This window comes from Balaenoptera physalus (genome assembly GCF_965194825.1).
Source record: "Balaenoptera physalus genome assembly, chromosome: 16".
In the NCBI taxonomy this organism is placed as follows: Eukaryota; Metazoa; Chordata; class Mammalia; order Artiodactyla; family Balaenopteridae; genus Balaenoptera; species Balaenoptera physalus.
In genome coordinates this window covers 45312226-45340208 of record NC_138898.1, presented here as the reverse complement: position 1 = coordinate 45340208, position 27983 = coordinate 45312226, and the positions used below count along the sequence as shown (strand labels likewise).

The 27983-nt window shown below is 42.0% G+C and overlaps 1 protein-coding gene across 7 annotated transcripts in view; it reads right to left on the bottom strand.

The window, feature by feature from the left end:
• ABHD12 (abhydrolase domain containing 12, lysophospholipase) overlaps window positions 1-27790 on the bottom strand; it is a 73578-nt gene extending 45788 nt beyond the window's left edge. For 4 of the 7 annotated variants that reach the window (XR_014254559.1, XR_014254560.1, XM_082428614.1 and 1 more), the window contains exon 1: window positions 27445-27788. Coding sequence is in view for 5 of the 7 variants with exons in the window: in XM_082428614.1 (XP_082284740.1) it covers window positions 27445-27635 (191 nt within the window). In the remaining 2 variants the exon portion in view is untranslated. Of the gene's footprint in view, window positions 1-5863; window positions 6034-27444 lie in introns of those variants that run through there. The other 3 variants (XM_082428611.1, XM_082428610.1, XM_082428613.1) reach the window with 3 other exon arrangements.
• Between the last annotated feature and the right edge of the window lie 193 nt (window positions 27791-27983).

Below are 27983 nucleotides of genomic sequence, written 5' to 3'. Positions count from 1 at the left end.
CCTAGGGCATTAAACCAGTCTCCTACCACTGGACACTGAGGCTGTTTCCAGCAGTCAGTGCACCACGAATCACCTGTACAACTGCAATTTTGTATGTTCAAGTGCACACTGGATAGTCCCAGAATGGAAACTGTTGGATCAAACAGTAAATGCATCTGTGATTAAGAGATAACTCTCAAATTCCTGCTCCCCTCAAAGCCTCACTAGCAAAATGGTTGTCTAAGATGCATGTGTGCCAATCTGATAGGTGAGAAATGGCATCTTGGTGTAGTTTTGATCTGATTTCTCTAATTATGAATAAGTACGGTTGAGCACCCTTTCACATACTGAAGGGATATGGTATTTCTTTTTCTATTAATTATGCATGCCCTTTGCACATTTTTCATTGGGTTTTGATCTTTTTCTTTTCAATTCCCAGAACCTCTTTATCTATTAGAGCAATTAGCTCCTTATCTAAATGAGTTGCAAATATTTTTTTCTTTTTTCATTAGTGATATCATGCAGATGTTCTTTGTATTCATGTTTCTAGAATTTCCGTCCTGTCTCAATGGCTTGTTACTCAGAGTTGCCGCCATCCTGCAGAACCTGAACACGGCAGCATGGTCCAGTCTCTACTCACACTCCCCTCCACAGGGCTCCTGGCACTCCTGTATGTTGTTTGTTCAGAATCAGCTCGTGTGGAACCCGAGAGAACCAGGTTGGCATTTTTACTTGGAATTTTGTTAAATGAATAATCAAACTTCGGGAGATTAGGCAGTTTATGATGTGAGCTTTCCAACTCAAAAACAAATAGGTCCTTACATTTGTTCAAGTCTACTTCTGTGTCCTCCGAGAATGTTTGAAGTTTTCCTTTTACAGATTTTGCATACTTCTTTCCAAGGCATTATTCCTTATAGGCATTTTTTGTTATTGACTTTATTTGGTCTTCTCTTCCATTATATCTCACAACCAATTTTTGTTGCTCTGCCTCCAGTGGATGTGTGACCCTAGGCAAGCTACCTATCTGTGCCTTGATTTCCTCATCTGTGAAATGGGGACTACAGTACCTTGTGAGGTAGTTGTAAACATTTAAAAGTTAATACAGGGAATTCCCTGGTGGTCCAGTGATTAGGACTAGTGCTTTCACTGTGGTAGCCCAGGTTTAATCCCTGGTCAGGGAACTAAGATCCTGCAAACCGCATGGTGCAGCCAAAAATAATAACAATAAATAAAAAATAATTTTTATTTTTTTTTCAATTTATTTTTTCAATTTATTTATTTTTGCCTGCATTGGGTCTTCGTTGCTACACACGGGCTTTTTCTAGTTGTGGCGAATGGGGGCTACTCTTCATCGTGGTGCACGGGCTTCTCACTGTGGTGGCTTCTCTTGTTGTGGAGCACAGGCTCTAGGCGTGCAGCCTTCAGTAGTTGTGGCACGCGGGCTCAGTAGTTGTGGCACGCGGGCTCAGTAGTTGTGGCTCGCGGGCTCTAGAGCGCAGGTTCAGTAGTTGTGGTGCACAGGCTTAGTTGCTCCGTGGCATGTGGGAGCTTCCCAGACCGTGTCCCCTGCATTGGCAGGTGGATTCTTAACCACTGCGCCACCAGGGAAGCCCAAAAATAATTTTTAAATAAATAAAAAGTTAAAACATGTAAAGTGCTTAAGAAAATGGTATCTGGTATAAAGCACTCAATGTTATTTTTTTTTTAAGTTTAATTTTTATTTATTTATTTATCTATTTATCTATCTATCTATCTATCTATTTATTTATTTATTTATTTATTTATTTATGGCTGTGTTGGGTCTTCGTTTCTGTGCGAGGGCTTTCTCTAGTTGTGGCAAGTGGGGGCCACTCTTCATCGCGGTGCGTGGGCCTCTCACTATCGCAGCCTCTCTTGTTGCAGAGCACAGGCTCCAGACGCACAGGCTCAGTAATTGTGGCTCACGGGCCTAGCTGCTCCGCGGCATGTGGGATCTTCCCAGACCAGGGCTCGAACCCGTGTCCCCTGCATTGGCAGGCAGATTCTCAACCACTGTGCCACCAGGGAAGCCCCTCAATGTTATTTTTATTAACTCTTTCTGTGACTATCTTTATTGATTCTTTCCTTTTCCTTCTCTTCATTTCTTTTTTGTTCTGTCTCTACCACTCTCCTTCACTTTCCTTGCCCCCATCTTCAGCAAATACCAACTTGCTTGATGCTTTTTTTGAAAGACAGTGGGGCATCCAGGATACAAGAGTACTGCTTTAAAAGCTCAGCAAACACAGCCTTCCTGCTCTTGAGGGACTGCAGACCAAGACCTTGAGTGTAGCCTTGGCTCTTAACAAAGGCCCCCTCAGCAACACAGACATTTAAACACAGTGAATGTGTTTAATGTTACTGAACTATACACTTAAAGGTTAAAGTGGTCAATTTTGCTTTGTATATTTTACCACAATAAATTTTTTTAAAAGGCTGTCTCACTTGGGAAATCATTATAACTCCCTTTTCACTCAAGAAGCATTGTTTGCCTAGCACTAGAATTGTCAGTAAGAGACAATACAAGTCTCTAAGCAAAGTAGTAAGCACCCTACCAACTAGAAACTACTTACTCTCCAGTGCTATTTTCATAGCAAAAAAGTATCTGAGAAAGTTCTGAAACCTGTAGCAATACAAAGCAAAAAAATAAGGACTTAACAATACAGGTAATTTAATTATCTCCAGAAAAAAGTATAAAAACAAGGAAAACAAATTAACATGTAAAACAGGTGTCTCTTGTGAACTTCTTTTAAATTAACAGAAAAAGTAGATGGGGTAAGTGTACAGGGAAAAAAACCCATTATACCACTCACTTTATACTTGTATAATACCGATATAAACTTGTTGAAATATTACTACAACTCCATGAAGCAGGTAAAATAGGTAACACTTCCATTTTAGAGATATGAAAACTAAGCTCACAGTTATTAATTCACTTGCTCAAGGTAAGGCCTCAGCTGAGGATGAGCTCGTGTCCTGGGCCACTCAGTCTGGCCCACTCTTTCCATTCCACCAAATCCTCATTGGAAATGAATTAAACATTGCTAGAAATCCAAAAAGTAACTTGACCCTCAGCTCACCTGGGTTTCTCCTTGGTGTTTCAACTCACCTGACAATGCCCGTAATTTCAGAGGCTGGTGGCAATAAAACCAACAGAAGTTCTACACTGAGCAGGTGGTGACAACAACGTGGACAAGAATGAAAGCTGGGGGAACTTTTTTCAAAATGCTCATGTAAAAGCTCAATAATATTTATTTTGTTTTCTAAACACATTTACTGAGATATAATTGACATAAACTGCACATATTTAGTGTATAATGTGATAAGTTTTAACCTATTAAACACTTGTGAAACCATCACCACATTCAAGATAATGACCATACCTATCACCCCAGAAGTTTCCTCTTGCCCCTTTTAATTCCTCCCTCCTGCCCCTCTCTGGTCCCCATTCCCCACCCCCAAGCAACCACAGACTTTCTATCACTACAGGTTAGTTTGAATTTCCTTGTTTTACCTAAATGAAATGGATTCTTTCACTCAGCACAATTATTTTGAGATTCATTTGTTCACTTACTCCTGTCTGTATCAATAGTTCACTCATTTAAAAAAACTTTTTGGGCTTCCCTGGTGGCGCAGTAGTTAAGAATCCGCCTGCCAACGCAGGGGACACGGGTTCGAGCCCTGGCCCGGGAAGATCCCACATGCCGCGGAGCAACTAAGCCCGTGCGCCACAACTACTGAGCCTGCGCTCTAGAGCCCACGAGCCACAACTACTGAAGCCCGCGCGCCTAGAACCCGTGCTCCGCAACAAGAGAAGCCACCACAGTGAGAGGCCCGCGCACCGCAACGAAGAGTAGCCCCCGCTCGCCGCAACTAGAGAGAACCCGCGTGCAGCAATGAAGACACAATGCAGCCAAAAATAAATAAATTAAATAAATTAAAAAAAAAGAGAGAATAATCCTGAAAAAAAAAAAAAACTTTTTTACAGCAGTTTTAGCTTTACAGCGGTACTGAGCAGAAGGTACATACACAACACCTCCCCCCCACCAACCTCACTCACTTTTTTTTTTTTTGGTCGCACCATGTAGCATGCGGGATCTTAGTTCCCCGACAAAGGATCGAACCCATGCCCCTTGCATTGGGAGCATGGAGTTTTAACCACTGGACCACCAGGGAAGTCCCCTCACCCACTATTACATCCCCCACCAGTGATACATTTGTTACAACTGATGAACCACCACTGGCACATCATCACCCAGAGTCCATAGCTTACTTTAGGATTCACTCACAGTGTACATTCTAAGAGTATGGACAAATGTATAATGATATGTATCCACCACTGTAGTACCATGCAGAGTAGTTTCATTGCCCAATATATCCTCTATGTTCCAAGTTCATTCCTTTTGATTGCTGAGTAATATTCCATTGTAGGGATATATAATTTGTTTTTACATTCAGTTGTTGGACATTTGGGTTGTTTCCATTACTTGCTTGTTATACATTAAACCTGCTATAAACATTGTTTTTCTGTTTTCTATTTTTCTGATTTGTTTGGTATTTATCATATGCTTCTTTCTGGTTACTTTGGGTTTAATTTGCTCTTTTTTTCTAGTATCTTAAAACAAGCTAAAGTCACTGACTACAGACCTTTCTTCTTTTCTACTGTAAGTATTTAGTGCTATAAACTCCCCAAGGATGCTTTAGGGGCATACATGTTTATTTTCATTCAGTTCCAACTACTGTCTAATTTCCCCTTTGATTTCTTCCTTGACTGGTGGCTTATTCAAATGTATGTTATTCAGTACTCAAATGTTTGGGGATTTTTCCAGACATCCTCTATTATTGATTTCTAATTTAAATCTTTGTGGTCAGAAAACAGACTTTGCATGACATAAATTCTCTTAAATTACTGAGACTTGTTTTATGGCCTAGAATGTGGTCTATCTGGTAAATGTTCCATGTGTACTTGAGGAGAATGTGTACCTGCTATTGTTGGGGGAACTGGCAACCAAGATAAACTGGTGAACAATGTTGGTCAAGCGTACTATATCCTTACTGATTTTCTGCCTCCTGCTTCTATCCGTTATTGAAATCTCTGATTATAATTGTGGATGTGTCTATTTTCCTTGCAGTTCTATTTCTGCTTCATGTATTCTGAAGCCCTGTCAATTATGTATTTAAATGTTTAGGACTGTTATGTCCCCTTGATTATTTTATCCCTTTGTCATTATGAAATGGTCTTCTTTATCTCTGGTAATATTCTTTGCTCTGAAGTCTACTTCATCTGATATTAATATAGACACCCCAGCTACCTTCTAACTAGTGTTACCACGGTATGTATATATTTTCATTCATATAATTTTAACCTTTTTGTTTTATATTTAAAATGCCTTTCTTTGGTAGGCATCACATAGTTGGATATTGTTATTTTATCCAATCTGAATAATCTCTGCCTTATAATTGGGTGTTTAGACCATCTTGTTTTTTGTTTTCTATTTGTTCCATCTATCTTTGTTCCCCTTTTCCTCTTTTTCTGCCCTCCTTTGAATTAACCAAGCATTTTTTTATTATTTCTCTTTATTTCCTTTGTTGGGTTCCTATTAACTCTTGGTTTTGTTACTTTAGTGACTGCCTTAAAGTTTACAGTATCCATCTTTATCATATTGCCATCCAAGTGAGATTATACCATTTCACATATAACATAAAGATCTTATAATAGTTTACTTCCATTTCTTCTCTCCTGGCCTATATCCATTTGTTGTCATGAATTTTACTTTATAGATGTTATAAACTTCACAAAGCATTGTTACTACTTTTATGTAAGCAATTTTAATATAAAGATATTTAAATAATAAAAAATATAGCTTACATATTTTCTCTCATAATCATTTCCAGTGTTCTTCATTCATTTGTGTAGATTCAGGTTTTCATCTGGTATAATTTTTCTTCTGCCTGACGGACATCCTTTAACGTTTCTTACAGTGTGGGTCTGCTGGTGATTAATTCTTTCAGCTTTCATATGTCTGAAAACTTCTTTGTTTTTGGAAGACGTGTTCACCTGGTAAAGAATTCTAGGTGAAGTGTGGCCAAGATGGTGGGGCAGGAAAACCCTGAGCTCACCTTTTCCCACAGGTACACCAAAATTACAACTATTTACAGAACAACTGTCTATGAGAAGAACATGAAGACTAGCAGAAAAGACTTTCCAGAATTAATGGTATGAAGAAGGAACCACAATGAGACAGATAGGAGAGGCAGACCCACACCCCAAGTAGGCAACACACTGACAGAAGGATAATCACAATGGCACATGTTTTCCCCAAGGAGTGAGGGGTCTGAGCCTCACATCAGGCACTCCAGTCCAGGGTTCCTGCACCGGGAAGATCAGCCCCCAGAACATCTCGCTTTGAAGGCTAGTGGGGCTTCTATACAGGAGAGCTAGAGAGCTACAGGAAACAGAGAGTGTGCTGTTAAAGGGTGCACACAAAATCTCACATGCTCCAAGTCCCAGCACAGAGACAGTAATTTGAAAGTAGCCTGGGTCACACCAACTTACTAATCTTGGAGAGCATCCTGAAGAGGCAGGAGGCAACTGGGACTCCCCTTGGGGACACAGATACTGGTGACAGCCATTTTGGGGAGCTCATTCTACCACAAGAACAGTGGCACTGGCAAGCACCATTTTGGAGTCTTCCCTTTAGCCTATTAGGGTCAGGGGCTTATCCGCCCACTAGCAGGCTGGCAACAACCCCAGGACACCCCAGGACATGCAGCTAGATGTACCAGGACTCGGCCCCAACAACCAATGGGCCAACAGCCACCGCATGAGGCAGGACCTGGCAGTCAACCTGGCCCGGGTCCAGGCCCACCTCCCAGCATGCCCACAGTAGTAGACCCTGCCACAACAGAAGGGCCCATGCAGCCAACATAGGGGGCACCCCTAGAGCATATAGCTCTGGTGGCCAGAGGGGAGTAGACTGCTAAGCCACACAGGACATCTCCTATATAAGGCCACTTTTCCAAGATCAGGAGACATAACCAACCTACCAAATACAGGGAAATAAACACAAAGAATTAGACAAAATGAAACAACAAAGGAATCTGTTTCAAATAAAGGAACAAGACAAAACCCTAGAAGAAGAACTGAGCAAGATGGAGATAAGCAAACTACCCAACAAACAGTTCAAGGTAATATTCATAAAGATGCTTAAAGAACTTGGGGGAAGAATGGATGAATGCAGTGAGAATTTCAACAAGTTAGAAAATATAAAGAATCAAACAGAGCTGACGAACATAATAACTGAAATAAAACTATACTGGAAGGAATGGACAGTGAATGAGAACAAATCAGCAAACTGGAAGACAGAGTAGTGGAACCATCCAGCCTGAACAGAAAAAAGAATTTTTAAAAATGAGCATAGTTTAATAAGAGACATCTAGGACCACATCAAGCATACTAACATTCACATTATAGGTGTCCCAGAAGGAGAAGAGAGAAAGAGGCAGAGAACTTATTCAAACAAATAATAGCTGAAAACTTTCCTAACCTGGAAAAGGAAACAGACATCCAAGTCCAGGAAGCACTAAGTCCCAAACAAGGTGAGTCCAAAGAGATCTACACCAAGACAAATTATAATTAAAGTGGCAAAATTAAAGATAAAGAGTCTTAAAAGTAGCAAGAAAAAAGCAATTAGTTATGTGCAGGGGAACTCCCTAAAGACTATAAGCTGACTTTTCAGCAGAAACTTCGCAGGCCAGAAGGAAGTGGCATGATATATCCAAAGTAATGAAAGGAAAAAAATCTATATAGTAAGTCCCCTACATACAAACAAGTTCCATTGCAAGAGTCCATTTGTTAAGTCCAATTTGTTCGTAAGTCCAACAAAGTTAGCCTAGGTACCCAAACACAATTGGCTGTACAGTACTGTACTGTAATAGGTTTATAATAATTTTCACACAAATAATACATAAAAAACAAACACAAAAAATAAAGAAAACACTTTAAATCTTACAGTACAGTACCTTGAAAAGTCCAGCTACATCATCACTGCTTTTACACTTGCTTCCAGATATCCTGGGCTTGAAATAAAGACACTGTACTACTGTACTCTATACACTACTGTACAGTAAAGTACACAAAAGGACAACCACTTGTAGAGGATGCATGCATGTGACAGTGTATGCCAGACACATGAACTAACTTACATGACTGGACATGTGAGCACGTTTCCTTTTTTTTTAAAGTTTAATTTTTATTTATTTATTTATTTATGGCTGTGTTGGGTCTTCGTTTCTGTGCGAGGGCTTTCTCTAGTTGTGGCAAGTGGGGGCCACTCTTCATCGCGGTGCGCGGGCCTCTCATTATCGCGGCCTCTCTTGTTGCGGAGCACAGGCTCCAGACACGCAGGCTCAGTAATTGTGGCTCACGGGCCTAGTTGCTCCGCGGCATGTGGGATCTTCCCAGACCAGGGCTCGAACCCGTGTCCCCTGCATTGGCAGGCAGATTCTCAACCACTGCGCCACCAGGGAAGCCCCACATTTCCATTTTTGAAAGTTTGCAACTTAAAGGTTCATATATAGGGGACTTACTGTAACCAAAAATACCCTACCCAGCAGGGCTATCATTCATATTTGAAGAAGAGATAAAAAGTTCTACACATAAACAATAACTAAAAGAATTCAGCACCACTGCATTGACATTATGAGAAATGTTAAAGGGACTTCTCTAAGCAGGATTAAAGAAAAAAAAAGAAAAAACCACACAACTAGAAATATGAAAATTATGAAATGAAAAAATCTCATTGGTAAAGGCAAACATACAGTATATGTAGTGCATCAACCACTTATAAAGCTAGTAGGAAGGGTAAAGGACAAAAGTGGTAAAATCATCTATATCCATGATAAGTAGTTATGGGATACACAAAACAAAAAGATGTAAAACATGATGTCAAAAAAATTAAACATAGCGGGAGAATGAAAATGCAGGGTTGTTAGACTGAATTTCAACTTAAAAGATCATCAACTTAAAATAATAACACGTTATTACTAACATATATTACATATGTGTGTCTGTAATTGTTATGTATGATCATGGTAACCACAAACCAAAAACTTACAACTCTCTCTCTCACACACACACACAAAGAGAAAGCAACCCAAATATAACACTAAAGATATCATCAAATCACAGAAGAGCAAAAGAAGAAGGAACAAATGAGAACTATAAAAACAATCAGAAAACATTTAACAAAATGGAAATAAGTAGGGACTTCCCTGGTGGCACAGTGGTTAAGAATCCGCCTGCCAATGCAGGGGACATGGGTTCCAGCCTGATCCAGGAAGATCCCACATGCTGCGGAGCAACTAAGCCTGTGCGCCACAACTACTGAGCCTGCGCTCTAGAGCCCGCGAGCCACAACTACTGAGCCTGCATGCCATGACTACTGAAGCCCACGTGCCTAGAGCCCATGCTCCGCAACAAGAGAAGCCACCACAATGAAAAGCCCGCACAACGCAACGAACAGTAGCCCCTGCTTGCCTCCACTAGAGAAAGCCTGTGTGCAGCAATGAGGACCCATCACAAGCAAAAATAAACAAATTTATTTTAAAAAATGGTGATAAGTACATACCTATCAATAATTACTTTAGAAGTAAATGGACTAAATGCTCCAATCAAAAGGCACAGAATGGCTGAACAGACTAAAAAAAAAACGCGACCCATCTATATGCTGAATACAAGAGACTCATTTCAGATCTAAAAACACAGAGACTGAAAGTGAGGTAATGGAAAACGGTATTCCATGCAAATGGAAATAAAAAGACAGCAGGGGCAGCAATACGTATAGCAGACAAAATAGATTTTTGAACAGACTGTAACAACAAAGAAGGACATTAAATAATGATCAAGGGATCAATCCAATAGGAAGATATAACAAATGTAAACATATATGCGCCCAACACAGGAGCAACTAAATACATAAAGCAAATATTAACAAACATGAAGGGAAAAACTGACAGTAACACAATAATAGTAGGGGACTTTAACACCCCACTTACATCAATGGACAGATCATCCAGAGAGAAAATCAATAAGGAAACACTGGCCTTAAGTGACACATTAGACCAGATGAACTTAACAGATATATCAAGTCTCAATAAAGTTAAGATGGAAAGCATAGCAAGCACCCTTTCCAACCACAGTGGTATGAGAGTAGAAATCTACTACATGGAAAAAACTGCAAAAAACACAAACACACATGTGGAGGCTAAACAATATGCTTCTCAACAAACAATGGGTCACTGAAGAAATCAAAGAGGAAATTAAAAAATACCTGAAGACAAATGAAAATGGAAATACAATGATCCAAAACCTATGGGACACAGCAAGAGCAATTCTAAGAAAGAAGTTTATACTAATACAAGCCTACCTCAGGAAACAAGAAAAATCTAAATAGACTATCTAACCTTACGTCTAAAGGAACTAGAAATAGAAGAACAAACAAAACTCAAAGTTAGTAGAAGGAAAGAAAAATAAGGTTCTGAGCAGAAATAAATGGAGACTTAAAACAACACCAGAAAAGATCAATGAAACTAAGAGCTGGTTCTTTGAAAAGATAAACAAAATTGACAAACCTTTAGCCAGACTCATCAATAAAAAAAAGAGTGGGACCAAATCAATAAAATCAGAAATGAAAGAGAAGTTATAAATGACACCACAGCAATACAAAGGATCATAAAAGATTACTACAATTAAACACCAATAAAATGGACAACCCAGAATAAATGGATAAATTCCTAAAAAGTACAATCTCCTAAAACTGAATCAGAAAAAAACAGAAGATTTGAACAGAATGATTACCAGTCATGAAACTGAATCAGCAAAATAAACAAAAACAAAAAACAAAACAAACTCCCAACAAACAAAAGTCCAAGATCAGATGGATTTATAGATGAATTCTACCAAACATTTAAGGAAGAATTGATATCTATCTTTCTCCAACTACTGCAAAAAAGGAAGAGTTACGAGTGCTTCCAAACTCATTCTACAAGGCCAGCATCACCTTGGTAGCAAAACCAGATGAGGATACCACAAAATAAGGAAAACAGAGGCCAATATCCCTGATGAACACTGATGTAAAAATCTTCAATAAAATATTAGCAAAATGAATTCAACAATACATCAAAAAGATCATACACCATAATCAAGTGGGATTTATCCCATGGATGCAGGGTGTTTCAATATCCAGAAATCAATGTGATACACCACATAACAAATTGAAAAATAAAAATCATAAGATCATATTAATAGATGCAGAAAAAGCTTTTGACAAAATCCAATACCCATTTATGATAAAAACTTTCACCCAAGTTGGTATGGGGGAACATACCTCAACATAACAAAGGCCATCTATGGTAAACCTATGCCAACATCATACAAAAAGGTGACAAGCGGAAAGCATTTCCCCTAAGATCAGGAACAAGACAAGGATGCCCAGTCACCATTTTTATTCAAGATAGTATTGGAAGTCCTAGACACAGCAATCAGACAAGAAAAATGAAGAGAATCCAAGTTGGAAAGGAAGAAGTAAAACTGTCACTGTTTGCATATGACATGACATTATATATAAAAATAATCCTAAAGACACCATCAAAAAACTATCAGAACTCACCAATAAATTCAGTAAAGCTGCAGGATGCAAAATAATACAAATCTGTTGCATTTCTGTACACTAACAATGAACTATCAGAAAGAGAAATTAAGAAAACCCCATTTACAATTGCATCAAAAAGAATAAAATATCCGGGAATAAATCTAACCAAGGAGGGAAAAGATCTGTACCCAGAAAACTATAATACACTGATGAAAGAAACTAAAAAGAAACAAATGGAAAGATATACCATGTTCATGGATTGGAAGAATCCCAAGACAATCCACAGATTCAATGCAATCCCTATCAAAATTCCAACAGAATTTTTCACAGAACTAGAACAAATAATGCCAAAATTTGTATGGAAACACAAAAGACTCCCAAATAGCTGAAATAATTTTAAGAAAGAACAAAGCTGGAGGTATCATGCTCCATTATTTCCAACTACACTGCAAAGCTAGAGTAATCAAAACAGTAGGACAACACTGTAAATCAACTATACTTCAATTAAAAAAAAAAAAACAGTGGGACTTCCCTGGGGGTCCAGTGGGTAAGACTCCACACTCCCAACGCAAGGTGCCTGGGTTCAATCCCTACTCAGGGAAAAAGATCCCACATGCGTGCCACAACTAAGAAACCTGCCTGCCTCAACTAAAAATCCCGCATGCTGCAAGTCAACATGCTACAAGAAAGATCTCACATGCCGCAACTAAGTGCAGCCTAAATAAATAAATAAATAAATAAACAAACAAAACCAAAAAAACAGTATGATACTGGCACAAAAACAGACACATGGATCAACAGAACAGAACAGCGAGCCCAGAAATAAACCCACACTCATATGGTCAATTAATCTATGACAAAGGAGGCAAGAATATATGATGGGAAAAAGAAAGCCTCTTCAATAAATGGTGTTGGGAAAACTGGAGAGCTACATGCAAGAGAAGCGAACTGGACTACTTTCTCACACTATATACAGAAATAAATTCAAAATGGATTAATGACTTAAATGTAAGACCTGAAACCATAAACTCCTAGAAGAAAGCATAGGCAGTATGCTCTCTGACATCAGATAGATATAGATATATAGATATATTGGTATCTCCTCAGGCAAGGGAAACAAAAGGAAAAATAAACGAATAGGACTACGTCCAACTAAAAAGCTTTTGCACAGTGAAGGAAACTATCAACAAAACAAAAAGGCACCCTACTGAATGAGAGAAGATATTTGCAAACAGTGTATTTGATAAGGGGTTAATAGCCAATATGTATAAGAACTCATACAACTAAACATCAAAAAACAAACAGCCCAATTAAAAAATGGGTCAGAGGACCCAAATAGACATTTTTCCAAAGAAGATACACAGATGGCCAACAGACACATGAAAAGATGCTTAGCATCACTAATCATCAAGTAAATGCAAATGAAAACCATGAGATATCACCTCACACCTGTCAGAATGACTATCATCAAAAAAGACAACAAATAACAGATGAATGGATAATGATGTGATACACACACACACACACACACACACACACACACACACAATAGGCTATGATTCAGCCATTAAAAAAAAATGAAATCTGGGAACTTCCCTGGTGGTGCAGTGGTTAAGACTCTGCCTGCCAATGCAGGGGACATGGGTTTGAGCCCTGGTCCAGGAAGATCCCACATGCTGCGGAGCAACTAAGCCCGAGCACCACAACTACTGAAGCCCGTGTGCCTAGAGCCCGTGCTCCGCAACGAAGAGTAGTCCCCACTTGCTGCAACTAGAGAAAGCCTGCATGCAGCAACAAAGACCCAACACAGCCAAAAATAAATAAATTTATTTTTTTAAAAAATGAAATCTGTCATTTGCGACAACATGGAGGGACCTGAAGGTATTATGCTGAGACAAGTCAGACAGAGAAAGACAAATACCATATGATTTGTCTTGTATGTGGAATCTAAAGAACAGAACAAACATAACAAAACAGAAACAGACTGATAGAGAACAAATTGGTGGCTACCAGAGGGGAGGCGTGTAGGGGGATAAGTGAAATAGGTTAGGGAGATTAAGAAGTACAAACTTCCAATAAAATAAGTCACAGGGATGAAACGTACAGCACAGGGAATATAACCAATAATACTATAACTCTGTAGGGGGACAGATGGTAGCGACTTATCATGGTGATCGTTTTGTAATGTATAAAAATACTGAATCACTATGTTGTACACCTGAAACTAATATAGTAAGTCAATTATACTTCATTTATAAGGAAAGAAGGCAGGGAGGAAGGAGAAAAAAGAAAAGAGGAAAGAAAAAAGAAAAGAGGAAAGAAAGAGAGAATAAATTCTAGGTGGACAGTGGTTTTTTGGTTTTCTTTTTTTGTTTTTTCAGTGTTTTAAATATGCTGCTCCATGGCCTTCTTACTTTTTTTTTCCTCACAAGAAATCTGCTGTCACCTGCATATTTGCTTTTCTGTACATGTCTTTTTTCCGCTGGCTGCTTTTAAGATTTTTCTCTTCATCACTGGTTTTGAGTAATTTGATTATGATGTGCCTTGGTATAGTTTTTCTTCCTGTTTTTTGTGTGGGTGATTCACTGAGTTGAGTTTACAGTTTCCATCGAGCTTGGAAAGTTTCTGGCCATTATTCTTTCACCTATTTCTTCTTTCTCTCCTGCTTCTGTGGGAACTCTAATTACCCATATATTAAGCTGCCTGAAGTTGTTCCACAGTTCAGTGCTACTTCTGAAAATTTTTTGATTCTTTTTTATATGTTTCATGTTGGATAACTGAATCTTTCCTTCTGCAACATCTAATCTGCCATTAATGCCCCTCAGTGTATCTTTCACTTAACACACTTGTAGTTTGTCATCTTTAAAAACTTGATTTGGGTAATTTTCATATCTTCCATGACTCTACTTAACTTTTTGAACACATGGAATATAGTTGTAATAACTGTTTTAATGTCCTTTGCTGACTGTAACATCTGTGTCAGTTCTGGATTGGTTTTCATTGATTGCTTATTCTCATTACAGGTTACATTTTCCTGTCTCCTTGCACTGTGCTCCCCAACTGTAATTCATACATTTAGATACTAACCCCAGGTGCTAAGAATGTGACTGTATTTGGAGATAGAGTCTTTTAGAGGTTAAATTAAGTTAAAATTCGGTCATTAGTGGGGACTTCCCTGGTGGTCAAGTGGGTAAGACTCCGCGTTCCCAATGCAGGGGGCCTGGGTTCGATCCCTGGTCAGGAAACTAGATCCTACATGCATACCACAACTAAGAGTTCACATGCCGCAACTAAGAGTCCGCATGCTGCAACTAAGACCCAGCGCAGTCTAAATAAATAAATGTTAAAAAGAAAAATTGGTCATTATGGTAGGCTGTAATCCAATAAGACTGGTGTCCTTATAAGAAGAAACTTGGACAGACATGCAGAGGAAAGACCATGTAAGACACAGGGAGAACATGGCCATCTACAAGCCAAGGAGAGAGGCCCCAGAAGAAACCAATGCTGCCAACACACTGATCTCAGACTTCTAGCATCCAGAATTGTGAAAAAATAAATTTCTCTCGTTTCAGCCACCCAGTATGTAGTACTTTGTTATGGCTGCCCAAGCAAACTAATACATCTAGTAATATTTGATTAGATACGAGACATTGTGAATTTTACTTTGTTGGGTGCTGGTTATTTTTATATTCCTATAAATATTGAATCTTGTTTCAGGATGCAGTGAACTGGAAACAGTTTGATTCTTCTGGGTTTTGTTTTTATGATTTGTTAGGTGGGTCCAGAGCAGTACTCTGCCTAGGGCTAATTATTTCCCATTACTGAAGCATGACATTCCTGAGTGTTCTACCCAATGTTCAGTGAATTATGGTCTTGTTAGAGGGAACTGGAACTGTTTCATCTAAACCTTTAGGGAAGTTCTCTCCCCAGCCTCAGATAGTTTCCTCACACACGTGTGCTGAGCAGCACTGTGTTGAATACTCAAGGTGTAGAGATCTCCAGATTCTCCTCTGCAGATCTCCAGAGTTCTCTCTGTACCGATGTCTCTCCCTGGTCCCCTGTCTTATAAACTGTAGGCATGTTGGTGTCCCCAGACTCTCAGCACCTTATCCACAGCTCAGGAAGTCCACCAGGCTCCACATCAATTTCCTTGTCCCTGTGATACAGCGGGGAAACTCTCACACGGCAGTAAGCTGCAGTTGTTGTAGGGCTCACTTTGTTTGTCACCTCTCAGAGACTACTGTCTCTCGTTGCCAGTGGCCAGTGTTTTGAAACCTTGTTTCATGCATTTTGTCTGGATTTTGTTGTTGTTTTAGTTATTTCAGGGTAAATTCAGTCCCTGTTACTCTATCTTCAGTGGCCAGAAGTGGAAGAACTGTATTCCTATTAAAAAGTATCTATATTTAGTTTTCACCAATTCCTCCATTACTGTAACCATCAAAATCATTAAGGAAGAGTTTTTGGCTTTATTCCATTATATTAATAGATATATTCCAAAATACATCTTATATTATATATTCCATCATATATATATGTGTACATACATATATATATTCTATTCTATTATCTCATTATATTCTCTCAGAAGGAACAAAAGAATAAATCCAAAATTCACTCCCCAAGACTAATAGGTGGATTTCTACCTAGTTTATAGGTGGAAACCTTAAGAACAATCTTCAAACTCTTATTCAAACACAGTATTGGGAGTAATTTCACTGAACAGAATTAAAAGCTTTAAGGCCTTAATAAAATACACAAGTGAAATCCCATAAATGTCTTTGTTCCCAGAGAAGAAAACAGAAAGTCATGAGGATGCTGGCAGAGTTTAACAGCTGGGTGACCTACTGTGAAAAGGCCTTATTCTCCTGACAGTGACAAGGATGTTCTATCACTATAGTATAGCTTATTTTCAAGTGCTTCATACACAATTGTTTTACCTCCTGTTAAAAAACAAAATTCATCTGAGCAAACCTTAAAGATCTTATTGGCTTTATTCAACAATTCATGAATCGGGCAGCATCTCATGCAGCAAACAGGAACTCCAAGGAGCTGTACAAAATGAAAGACTTTCACAGGGAGAAGAGAGCGGGAACAAGTAAGTTTTATAAGACAAAAGGAGCGGGTTATTTATTCCATGGCCACTTTCCTTTAGGAGACGACAGGGGTCTATCAGGCAGATGACCACATTAGTGCTAACCAGGCGATTCCTGATTGACTGGTTTAAGAACCCATTTCTAGGAGAGCTGAGTCTGTAATGAAGTTAAGTCCCCGTTCGGTGACGTGGGGCTTATTTAGCATAAGCAACTCCATTTTGGGTTTGTTATCTTCTTCTTAAAGCTATCTTGCTTTATTTATTTATTTATTTAATTTGTTTTTGGCTGCGTTGGGTCTTCGTTGCTGCACACGGCCTTTCTCTAGTTGCGGCAAGCGGGGGCTACTCTTCGTTGCAGTGCACAGGCTTCTCACTGCGGTGGCTTCTCTTGTTGTGGAGCATGGGCTCTAGGCACACAGGCTCAGTAATTGTGGCATGCGGGCTCAGTAGTTGTGGCTTGTGAGCTCTAGAGCGCAGGCTCAGTAGTTGTGGCTCACGGGCTTAGTTGCTCCGCGGCACGTGGGATCTTCCCAGACCAGGGCTCAAACCCGTGTCTCCTGCATTGGCAGGCGGATTGTTAACCACTGCGCCACCAGGGAAGCCCTGTTTTTCTTTATAGCACTTTACCACCTCTTGAAATTTACTGTGTATTTACATGTACCTTTTTTGCTTTCTTTCTCCTTCACGAGGAGAATGTGAGCTCCACAAGAGTTGGGATCTGTCTGACTCTGTGTAACGTTTTATCCACAGCCTCCAGCACACAGTACGTCTTCAACAAGTATTTGTTAGATGAATAAAAGAATAAACATGCAAGCAATCTTCTCAATATACGTCACACTGTTAACAGTAATTATCCAGGGGATAATTCCACTTTCTCTGTTTTAAATTTGTATTAAGAAATCTTTTTTTACTTTTGTAATCAGGAAAAAAACAAAATGAGAAAGGAACAGAGGGAAAGAGACAGGATCTCTCAAGGGCTGCCTTTCACCACGGCAGTTGCCATCCCTTGTTGTGGCCTCATACCTGGAGATCCCTGCCTTGGTCGCTGCAGAATCTCCCTTGTGCTTTCTCTTGAGGCCCTGGGGCTGTACTGGCAGGCTCCCAGCTGGCCTCCACTGGTGTAACAGTCCCTTCCATCTGGAACCCAAAACCAAGTATCCGATGTCCTAGAATGGCAGTCTTATTTTCCTTCCTGTAGGTTCTGCCATGACATGCCTTGTCAAGGTGTGCCGTGTCCCTAAACTGCGAACATTTCTTTTCTTTTATCTACAGAAAGCTTGGTATGCCAGGGATGCATTGACAGGATGAGTTATATCCTGTCATTGAAGTGGGAGCCTAAAAGATGAGATACTGTGAAGATAAATCTGCACAAAAAATGTCAGAGAAACAAAGGATGAATATGAGATCAGACTAATCATCTCCAGCCATCCTTGCATTTTGTCTCTTCTATAGACATCATAAAAATGTTTGAAGAAACTAACACACCATTGTAAAGCAATTATACTCCAATAAAAACGTTAAAAAAAATGTTTGAGTATTAGAGCAGATGGCTGCCACACATAAAAACTTATAGACAACACACTCCCTGAGTACAGATACTGCCATCTTTCAGCTTTCCCAGTGCCTAGCTTGACATCAAACAAACAATAGAAGCAAGTTAACTGTTTGTTGAATACAATAACCTATAAGCACCCAACACTGACACGGCCACTTTCAGGTAGGAACCACATGATGTTCCAGGCCTAGGAATGGCACAAGTCAAACATGAAACGGTAAAGAGTCTGTGTTGTACACATTATTAGGAGAAAGAAACAGTTGAAAGTTAAAAGGCATATATCTCTTTCAGGACCCTGAACTACGGCATCCAAACGACCTGCTTCAACACTGAACATTCTTCCCTTCCCATTACGAATAGTTCAGTCAATATATCGAAACCTTGGGACTTCCCTGGTGGCACAGTGGTAAAGAATCCGCCTGCCAATGCAGGGGACACGGGTTCGAGCCCTGGTCCTGGAAGATCCCACATGCTGCGGAGCAACTAAGCCCATGCGCCACAACTACTGAGCCCACGTGCCACACTACTGAAGCCTGCGCACCTAGAGCCCATGCTCTGCAAAAAGAGAAGCCACCATAATGAGAAGCCCACGCACTGCAATGAAGAGTAGCCCCTGCTCGCCGCAACTAGAGAAAGCCCGAGCGCAGCAACAAAGACCCGACACAGCCAAAAATAAATAAATAAATTTATTAAAAAATATATATGTATATATATCTCTAAACCTTATGTGGAAATCTGAAAGTGTGATAAGAACTGAAAATAATTTCAACTTTCTTTTCTTTACCCTAAAGCTCAGGACAACTTTCAAGCTTCAAGGACAAACCCTAAATTGCAGCATTCCTGAGATGTGCTTGTATTCCTTCATTGACACTCCTTCTCTGCCTTCATCTTTGCAAAATGAAATTCCTTCTGAAACTCCTCACACTGACACTCATCTACCCCCTCCTCTTTTTACCTTCTCAGGCCATTTCCATACCTGGTAAACAGATGACACATGATTAAGACAATTAAAGCCCATAAGTATCACCTCAAGACAAATTCTATTTAGAAACTTCTATTTGTGTATTAGCAAAACCTGAGAGGTAAGAATTCTGCCTACGTCCCACATACTCACTCTGTGTTGCCCTCCGTTTATGTTGATCTTCTCCCCACCTCCACCTCAAACCCAGCTTAACACCCCCGTCACTGGGCCGTGTGCAGGGCCCTCCGGGGGGCAGCTGCCCTCAGGCCCCCCAGGACCAGGCAGTACTCAGCTGTGCAGAACGCACATGGCTTCTCAGACACACAGCAAGTCACAGCTGAAACGACTTCCCATGAGAACCACTTCTGTCATCCATTTTTGCAACACCACATGTCAAAAAGAAGAGTCTCTGTCAAGGAGCTTGACTGTCCGTGTTAATGAGACTTTAGCAAATAATGGTAGGAAACATTTGATTAGGTTAAGGATAGAGAGGTAAGACTGGGTCCAGGTTGAGAACTGAAAGGGAAACACCTGCAGTACCTCCTCTCCCCTCGGCACAGGGCTTTGTTCTTATTTCACAGAGAAAACAGAAGCACCCAGAAGAGAACCTCCAGTGCTCCCCCTACACATCTAACCACCTCCCTGCAACTTCACAGCACCCTCGGCCTACCTCCCTGTCTGGGGACCGCTGACTTGGCCTTGGGGTACTGGGTCCCAAAGACACCACGCCACCAGTGCTCGGCATCACCAGTCTTTCCCCTCCTGGACTATCCCCAGGAGCAAACCAAGGCACTCTACAGCACGGGTCAGAAAATTCCTCCTACTCGTTACCCACCCTCTCATTTCTGTTGCCTTTTATGGCAAAACTCCTTGGAAAAGCTATCTGCATTTCTTCTCCCTACTTCTCCCTTGAGCCACTCCATCAGGATCTTGCCTCCACCACTCAAATTAACCACACTAACAACCACTGATCTCTATGTCTCCAAATCCAATGGCAGATCACACTCTCCTCTGCAACAGGCTTTCTTCCAGTAGCTCCCTTGACCCCTTCGTCCCAGCTCTCCTCTCAGCTGCCTCCCTCCAGGTCTCCTTGGTTTGAGGCTCCTCTTCTCCAGCCCCTACCTGTCCAGGGCCCAGGGTCCAGCCCTGGGATCCTGTCGTGACTCTGAACACTATCTGCAGGCTAACGTCAGATGTTGGCCCCAGCTCTCCCCTGAACTCCAACTCCTCCTTCCTATTCCACTTGCATGTTTCATAGGCACCTCCATATGCCCCAAACCAAACTCATTTCCCACAACTGCCCCATCTCAGCACATGGCAGCTCCACTCTTCCACTGCTCAGAAGAGAACTGGTGAAGCCTGTGACTGTCCTCGCTCTTTCTTACTAATCCATCAGCAAATCCTGTTGACACCTCCTTGGAAACAGATCCAGAATGCAACGTTTCTCACATCCACAGCTACCCCAGGCCCAAGTCCCCATCATCTGTTGCCCGGATGACTTCTAGCGGGTCCCCCTGCTCCTGCTGCCCTTCCAGTCTGTCTTCATCCCAGCAATCAGAGTGACATGTCAATGACATACATCATACCCAGGCACTCCTCCACTCTAAAGCAGCCCGTGGCTTCCATTCAAATGTCCCCTTATGAGAAAGGCCTCCTGTATACACGCCTCAGCTGCTCCTTACTGGCCCTACTTTCCTCCTCAAGCCCTGAGCACCTGACACAGCACATACTTGTTCGCTTGTCACCTGCCTCTGCCACCAGAAGGTAAAGTCCACAAGACATGACCCACGTCCACTGCTGCAGCCTCAGCACTAAGAAGAGTTACTGTACATACATCAAACTTTGCTAAATGAACAAGTGAAAAAAAAGTGTTGAATAACCAAAAAGTATTGCTTAAAACGTTCTATTACCAACAGATGTGTTAACTGATCATGATGACAACTACATGCATGACAATTGGCTGAGAAGACATACTTAATTGTTTGGGTGCAGGGACTTCCCTGGTGGTCCAGTGGGTAAGACTCCGTGCTCCCAAAGCAGGGGGCCCAGGTTCCATCCCTGGTGGGGGAACTAGATCCCACATGCATGCCACAAATAAGAGTTCGCATGCCACAACTAAGAAGCCCGCATGCCACAACTAAAGGTCCTGTGTGCCACAATGAAGATCCAGCACAGCCAAAATAAATAAATAATAAAATTAATTAACTAAAAAAAAAGTTTGGGGGCAGAAAGGGAGGGAGGGGTACATGCTTCTTGACCTAAGTTAACAGAGCTTTCTCAATACTCCCAACAAATAACACTAGCAATAATATTGGGGATGACCAAGATGCCACTGATTGAGTGCTCACTGTGTGCCCGGCTCTTTCATATACTGGACCCTCACCCCAATCCTATAAGGAAGATATTTTTATCCCCACATTATAGAGGAAGAAACAAACTCATAGTTAAGCAACTCACCCCAAGCCACAAACCTGAAAACACTCGAGACTCAGTTATCCATGCAAGCTTTCCCCTAAAATATCAAACAATACTAAGACGGGCAGCAAGCCTAAACAACGGGTCTTTCTACCAACTGGACACCTCAGGCTGGGTTTCCTGGCATCACACTTCCCTGTGTCAGCAGCCCGTGTCCTCACTGACACTCCAGACCCTGGCCCTCAGTTCAGGAAAAGACAAATGACCTACCCACTCTCCATGTGGACACCCAAGTTCTGTGGCATCACGTCCGGGTGAAAAGCGTTGACTTAATCTGTCAGTTTTCAAGATCATATTGCAGTTAAAATTTTCCCATAGACTGCATTTTGGAAGAAAAGTGCTCTAGTGGGAGGAGGAGGAGGATCATGAGTCTGGAAAGGCATCCTGTCTCCACTGCTGTCAGCAGAACCCTGAGAAGATGACCCATCTTCTAAGCCTCTTTCCAAGGTTACCTCTGTGATAAGTATCTTCTGGAGATTTTAATCTCCTGCATTTGAGCAGTGTATGCTCAACATTACTGTAGAAGACAGACACTCCCTTGAGAAGGGAGAGTATATGCTGGCTGAAAGGAACTGGGAAACAAGCAGAGATACAGGACACAAATCTCACCAACGAGGTGCGAAGTCCCAGGGTCCCAGGGTCCCGGGTCCAGGGCTGGACTGTGTCCCTGATAAGATAAACCACAACTGGGAAGAGAGGGACCCAGTTGGGGGCCCCATTTGAGGCACCATAACAAAGCCTGCCCCCCTGCTTGTCATGGTCCAGGCACAGACTCTGCTCTGGGGAGTGGGAGGAGAAGGGGGATGGAGAAAACCAGACTTTAAGGACAAAACCTAGCTCCGAGACAGACATTCACCTTGGTCACCTGCCTTTCTGGGTTATGGTGAAGCCATTAGCAGCCCTGCATGCAGTTCCTTCTTTTGGATGAAGAAGGAACCAAGGGTGATGCCTGAGTTCTTCTGTATTTACAAACAAAGGTCATCTGCTGTGAAATCTCCCAGGCCGTCCACTGATCTCAGTTATCTGGTAGATCTGGCCTGTGAGTTGACAGTCAAAGGACAGTCTAGTTGACTGAAACAGAGACCTATACATCTCATTACTGCCTCCTTAGGGCCAATTTAGACCACTTATGCCTTTACTGCATATTGCCAAGAACTCCAAGATTACAGAAAAGAAAATGAAAGGCCCACAGAATCCCTCATTTGCCTCCTTGTACCAGACATACGCAAAGCAAAAATAGTATCCAGTCCCTCCTCTTATGGAGTACACAGTTGACATGTAAGTCAGATAAACATTTACCTTCAAAAATAACCCTTTAGTCCAACAATTAAAACAAACCAAAAGGGAACTATACTCAGTATGTTGTAATAGCCTATAAGGGAAAAGAATCTGAAAAAGAACATATATATATATCTGAATCACTTTGCTGTACACCTGAAACACAACATTGTAAATCAACTATACTAAACACACACACACATAGACTTCCCTGGTGGTCCAGTGGTTAAGAATCGGCCTGCCAATGCAGGGGACACGGGTTCGAGCCCTGGTCAGGGAACTAAGATCCCACATGCCCTGGGGCAATTAAGCCCGCACGCCACAACTACTGAGCCCACAAGCCGCAACCAGAGAGAAGCCCACATGCCCCAACTAAGACCCAAGGCAGCCAAATAAATAAATAAATAAAATTAAAAACACACACACAAACTGGTTTTGGTTTTGTTTTACCTCCAAGGTTGTTGTTTTCATCTGAATTAGTTGCCAGCAACATTTAAAAAGTTAGAGATCACAGATGCAGGCTTACACTCAGCTACTCTTCAGGAAAGACTGGAAGATCTGGCTGCCCTGGAGCCACATTCCTGCTGGGGAGCAACAGGAGAGAATGCAGTAGCTGCTGCCCCCTTCAGATAGAACACGTTTTCTCCATCCTGGCCTCCCAGAATAATAAACAAAAAAAGGTTTTCTTTGGGAAAAAATATTTTTTTATTTAGGAAAAAATCCACTTTAGTGTGTGTGTGTGTGTGTGTGTGTATGTGTGTGCGTACTAGAGCAAGAAAAAAGGGGAAAAAAGTATAAGTATATAAAATAGGAAACAAGACTAGGGAACAGCCCCAGGTACAGAGGAAAAAGCTAGATATAAAAGATGATTTACTATAAACATATAAATCACCAAAACTGAACCCAGAAAGAGAGAGCAAATCTAAGAAACTATAATAGTTATCAAAGTGCTACAGTCTAAAAAAAAGCACCATGCTTAGGTAGTTTTACCGGTGAATTCTACCAAAATTTAAAGAAAGAGATCATATCAAAAGTATTTAAACTGGCTAAAGAAGAGAAAAAGAAAACTTTTTAATAAAGCTATAGAAAACATTAACACAACTGGTAAAGATGGCATTGAAAAAGAAAATTACAGACTAGTCTCACAAATAATGGTGTAAAATATTAATAAATAGAATAGGGACCCTGGGACTTCGCACCTCGTTGGTGAGATTTGTGTCCTGTATCTCTACATAATAAGAGTTATCATTGATGATTCAATAATGATGATTCAATAAGATAAAATGATGATTCAATATTATAAAATCTATTACTACAACTCAGCATATTAACAGGTCAAGAGAAAATTTATATGATCATTTCACAGATGCTAAAACAGCATTTAATAAAATTCAACAACCATTTTTGATTTAAAAAAAGACAAAACAGCAACACACCCCTTACTAAAATAACTAACGTGGCACAAACACTAAAAGAATTCTCTTTAAAGTAAGGAACAGGACAAAGATACCCAGTATCATCCCTATTATTCAACCTTGTTCTGGAAATACAATGTAACCAAAAAAGAGAAAGAAACAAAAGACATAAGAAAGTAGAAAATGAGACAAAATTCTTATTATTTGTAGCTGACATGATAGTATACCTGGAAAATTCGAGAAGCAACTGCAAAAACTACTTGAAACTAAGACTATGTAAGTTGCTAGTTACAGAAGTAATACAACCAGTTACAATATGTAATATAAGAAAATATTCTATTTTCAATAACAACAGAAAGATAAAATAACTAGGAATAAACTTAAGAAATGTACAGGATTTTAAAACTAACTTAAAAAGACATTTCTGAGACAGGGAAATGTATATGTAGACGGGATATTAGATAATATTAAATTAATTACAGATTATAAATTGTTAATTTTGATACAATATGATAATAGCTTTGGGGTTAGATATATTTCAAAAAGTCCTTATTTGTTCATGATATACTGTGAAATATTTATGGATGAAATCATTTGCTTTAAAATAGCCTAGTCCCCCACCATACTAAAAACGGAGGGGAGGAGGAAGAGATGATTCAAGATTGGCAAAACATGGAAAACTATTGACTATTCATTATATTATATTATACTGTCTCCTCTACTTTTGTATATTTGAACACGTGCACAATAGAAGGTTAAAAGAAATGTGCAGGAGGACCCAAACAAAGGCGGGTCATTAAAGACATAAATAATCCCAAAGACGTGTAATGAGCTTAGAAAAACACACAAAAATTGCCACCTAACCATTAAGAAATGCAAATTAAAGTTACAAATCAGATGTCATTTTCATCAATCAAGTAGAAAAAGATCAAAATATCTGGTAATGTTCAATATTCGGGGGGAGGCAACTGACACTACTGGAGGGGGTACAAATCAGTACAACTTCTTGGGAGGGCGCTTTGGCCCTCGCTTTCAAAGTCATAAACACACACCCCTTGGCTCAGCAATTCCAATTCTAGGAATCTATTCTAGATATTCATTCAACAAGTATTTTCTCCCACCTACTATGTGCCAGGCCCTGGAGACAGACGCTGAGAGAAAAACTGTCCCTGCTCTCAGAGGGCTTCCATTCTCATGAAGGAGACTACCCACAAAGCAAGTCAAGTGTGCAGGCAATCACACCGTCAGCTAAGGCAGCGGTCCCCAACCTTTCTGGCACCAGGGACCAGTTTCATGGAAGACAATTTTTCCACAGAAGGGAGGGAGATGGTTTCAGGCAGTAATGTGAGTGATGGGGGGGATGGTTCAGGCGGTAACGCGAGCAATGGGGAGTGACGGGGAGCGGAAGATGAAGCTTTGCCTGCTTGCCCGCTGCTCTGCTCATCTGCTGTGTGGCCTGGGGGCGGGGTGGGGGGGTGGTTTGGGGACCCCTGAGCTAAGGGATAAGTGCGATGAAGAAACAAGTAAACAGAATAGGGGGGTTGGGGGCGGCAGGAAGGCTATTTTGGATGTGCTGGTCTGGGAAGGCCTCTCTGAAGAGGTGACAGTAAAGCAGAGACCTGGTTGAAGGAGAAAACACAGCAGGAGAACGTCCAGGAGAGCATTTCAGGCAATAGGGAAGGAAGCCATGGGCTAACACACAAATTTGGCCTTCCCGCCCTCTGCTTTTCTTTTTATTCCTGTAACAGCCTTTTGTTTATCCAAAGGATATGGCACCACTTGAATGTCTCTCTTTGTCCTCAACTCAAAAATAAAAATAATCAGATCCTTTTAATACAGTACATCTTTCAAGGAAGGTGCCAGGCCAGCACTGTTTCCCCAAACATTGTGCATCACAACGTGATTTCTTCAGAGGAAGAGTTCCCAACCTAAGTGTTATGTCAACCTTGTTACTAAAAGTGCATTAAAGCCAATTGTGAGTTTTTAATGCAAATAAACCTTTCCACAGAATAGATTAGTTTCACAAAAGATACTAACCAGTTGCTAGATAATTTTACACAAAAACAAAAATACTGTCAGTGTCTGAACTTCTGGCAAGACTGGGAACCACTGACTTAGAGAAGTATATAGTTTAATTTCATAATCTTTCAGGCAATGCAGTTGATGTTTTTAGGGGCTATTTGGGTAAGTATTTTACACGGAAGTGGCCAGTGTCAATTAAGGGCATTCCAGTTGACCCCAAAATAAGTGACTCTGCTACAACACCTGAGAATATTACATACTAACTTCTTCAAACACCATGAAACATCAAGACTTCAAAACTGCCATGAGTGATATGTTCTACAAACAGCCAGCCTACGGGGAGAGACTTGCCCGCGTGAAATATGCCCCTATCCCAACTGTGAGATTAATTTAACATAAACGCATTCATCTCCCCAAAGAGAGACCGAAAATAACCAGGTAACTTACGGACGGGACGGAGATTCCCAAGGAGACGACTCCTGTGGACACATTCCACGTACCACCAGCCAGCTGCTCGCGAACGCCGGGCTTCCCCCCCACGCCCTCGACAGCCGAGGATGCGGTGCACCCCGTGTCCCTGCACACGGCCGACCCCTCAACCTTCCCCGAGGACGCGGTGCACCCCCTGCCCCTGGACACGGCCGACCCCTCAACCGTCCCCGAGGGCCCGGCAGCTTCGAGCAGAGGGCGCCGCGGAGACTCAGGCACCGGGGAGCTGCCCACCCAGCGAGAAGGACGATGGGTCGGAGTCGGACGCAGAGAAGGTCGGAGCGGAGTCCGCGCTCCCAGGCGTCCAGGAGCTCGCCACCCTTGTCGAGAGGCGCTCACCGGCCGGTCGCTAGAGGGGCCCCCAGGCCCGCCCGGGAAGGAAGGGGGTGCGGGGGCCAGAGGGGGACCACGGGGGAGGCACCCGGGGACGCCCGGAGAGGATCGGGGGGCACGCGGGGTGGAGGGCAAGTAGCTCCGGAGGGTTGTGGGTCCCGGCCGCCTCCGCCGCTCACCTGCCCAGCGCCCGCTTCATGCCCGCGTCGGCGGCGCAGCGCGGCTCGGCCGGCCCGGGGCCCGTCAGGCACAGATTCTGCTTCAGGCGGCAGTCGGCGTCCAGCGCCGCGGCGGCCGAGCCGGCGGAGGACGAGCCCGAGGCGGCGTGGCACTCATGCTCCAGGGCGACGGGCTCGGTCCGCTTCCTCATCCCGTGGCCAGCACCGCCGGCCTCACCCTCGCCCCGGCCCTCGCCGCCGGCCGCCGCTCAGGGGAGCAGCCGCTCAGGTGAGCCGCCACCGCCTCGAGCCCGCCGCCCTGACGTCCTTGCCGGCCGGGGTCGGGGCGGGGCCGGTGGCCTACCTGCGCTGATTGGCCGGCTCTGAGTGGCTGTAGGCGGGTTCGCCGGCCGGGGCCCCCTACCCGGCGCCCGGCGCGCCCAACATCCCCAGCGGCGATCGCAGCCATCTTGGACACGGGCAAACGAAGCCGCAAGGTGCGTCACCGTTCGGGCGTGGCTGACTGGCAGAGTAGCGCCGGGCAGGGGTCGGGCTAGGTC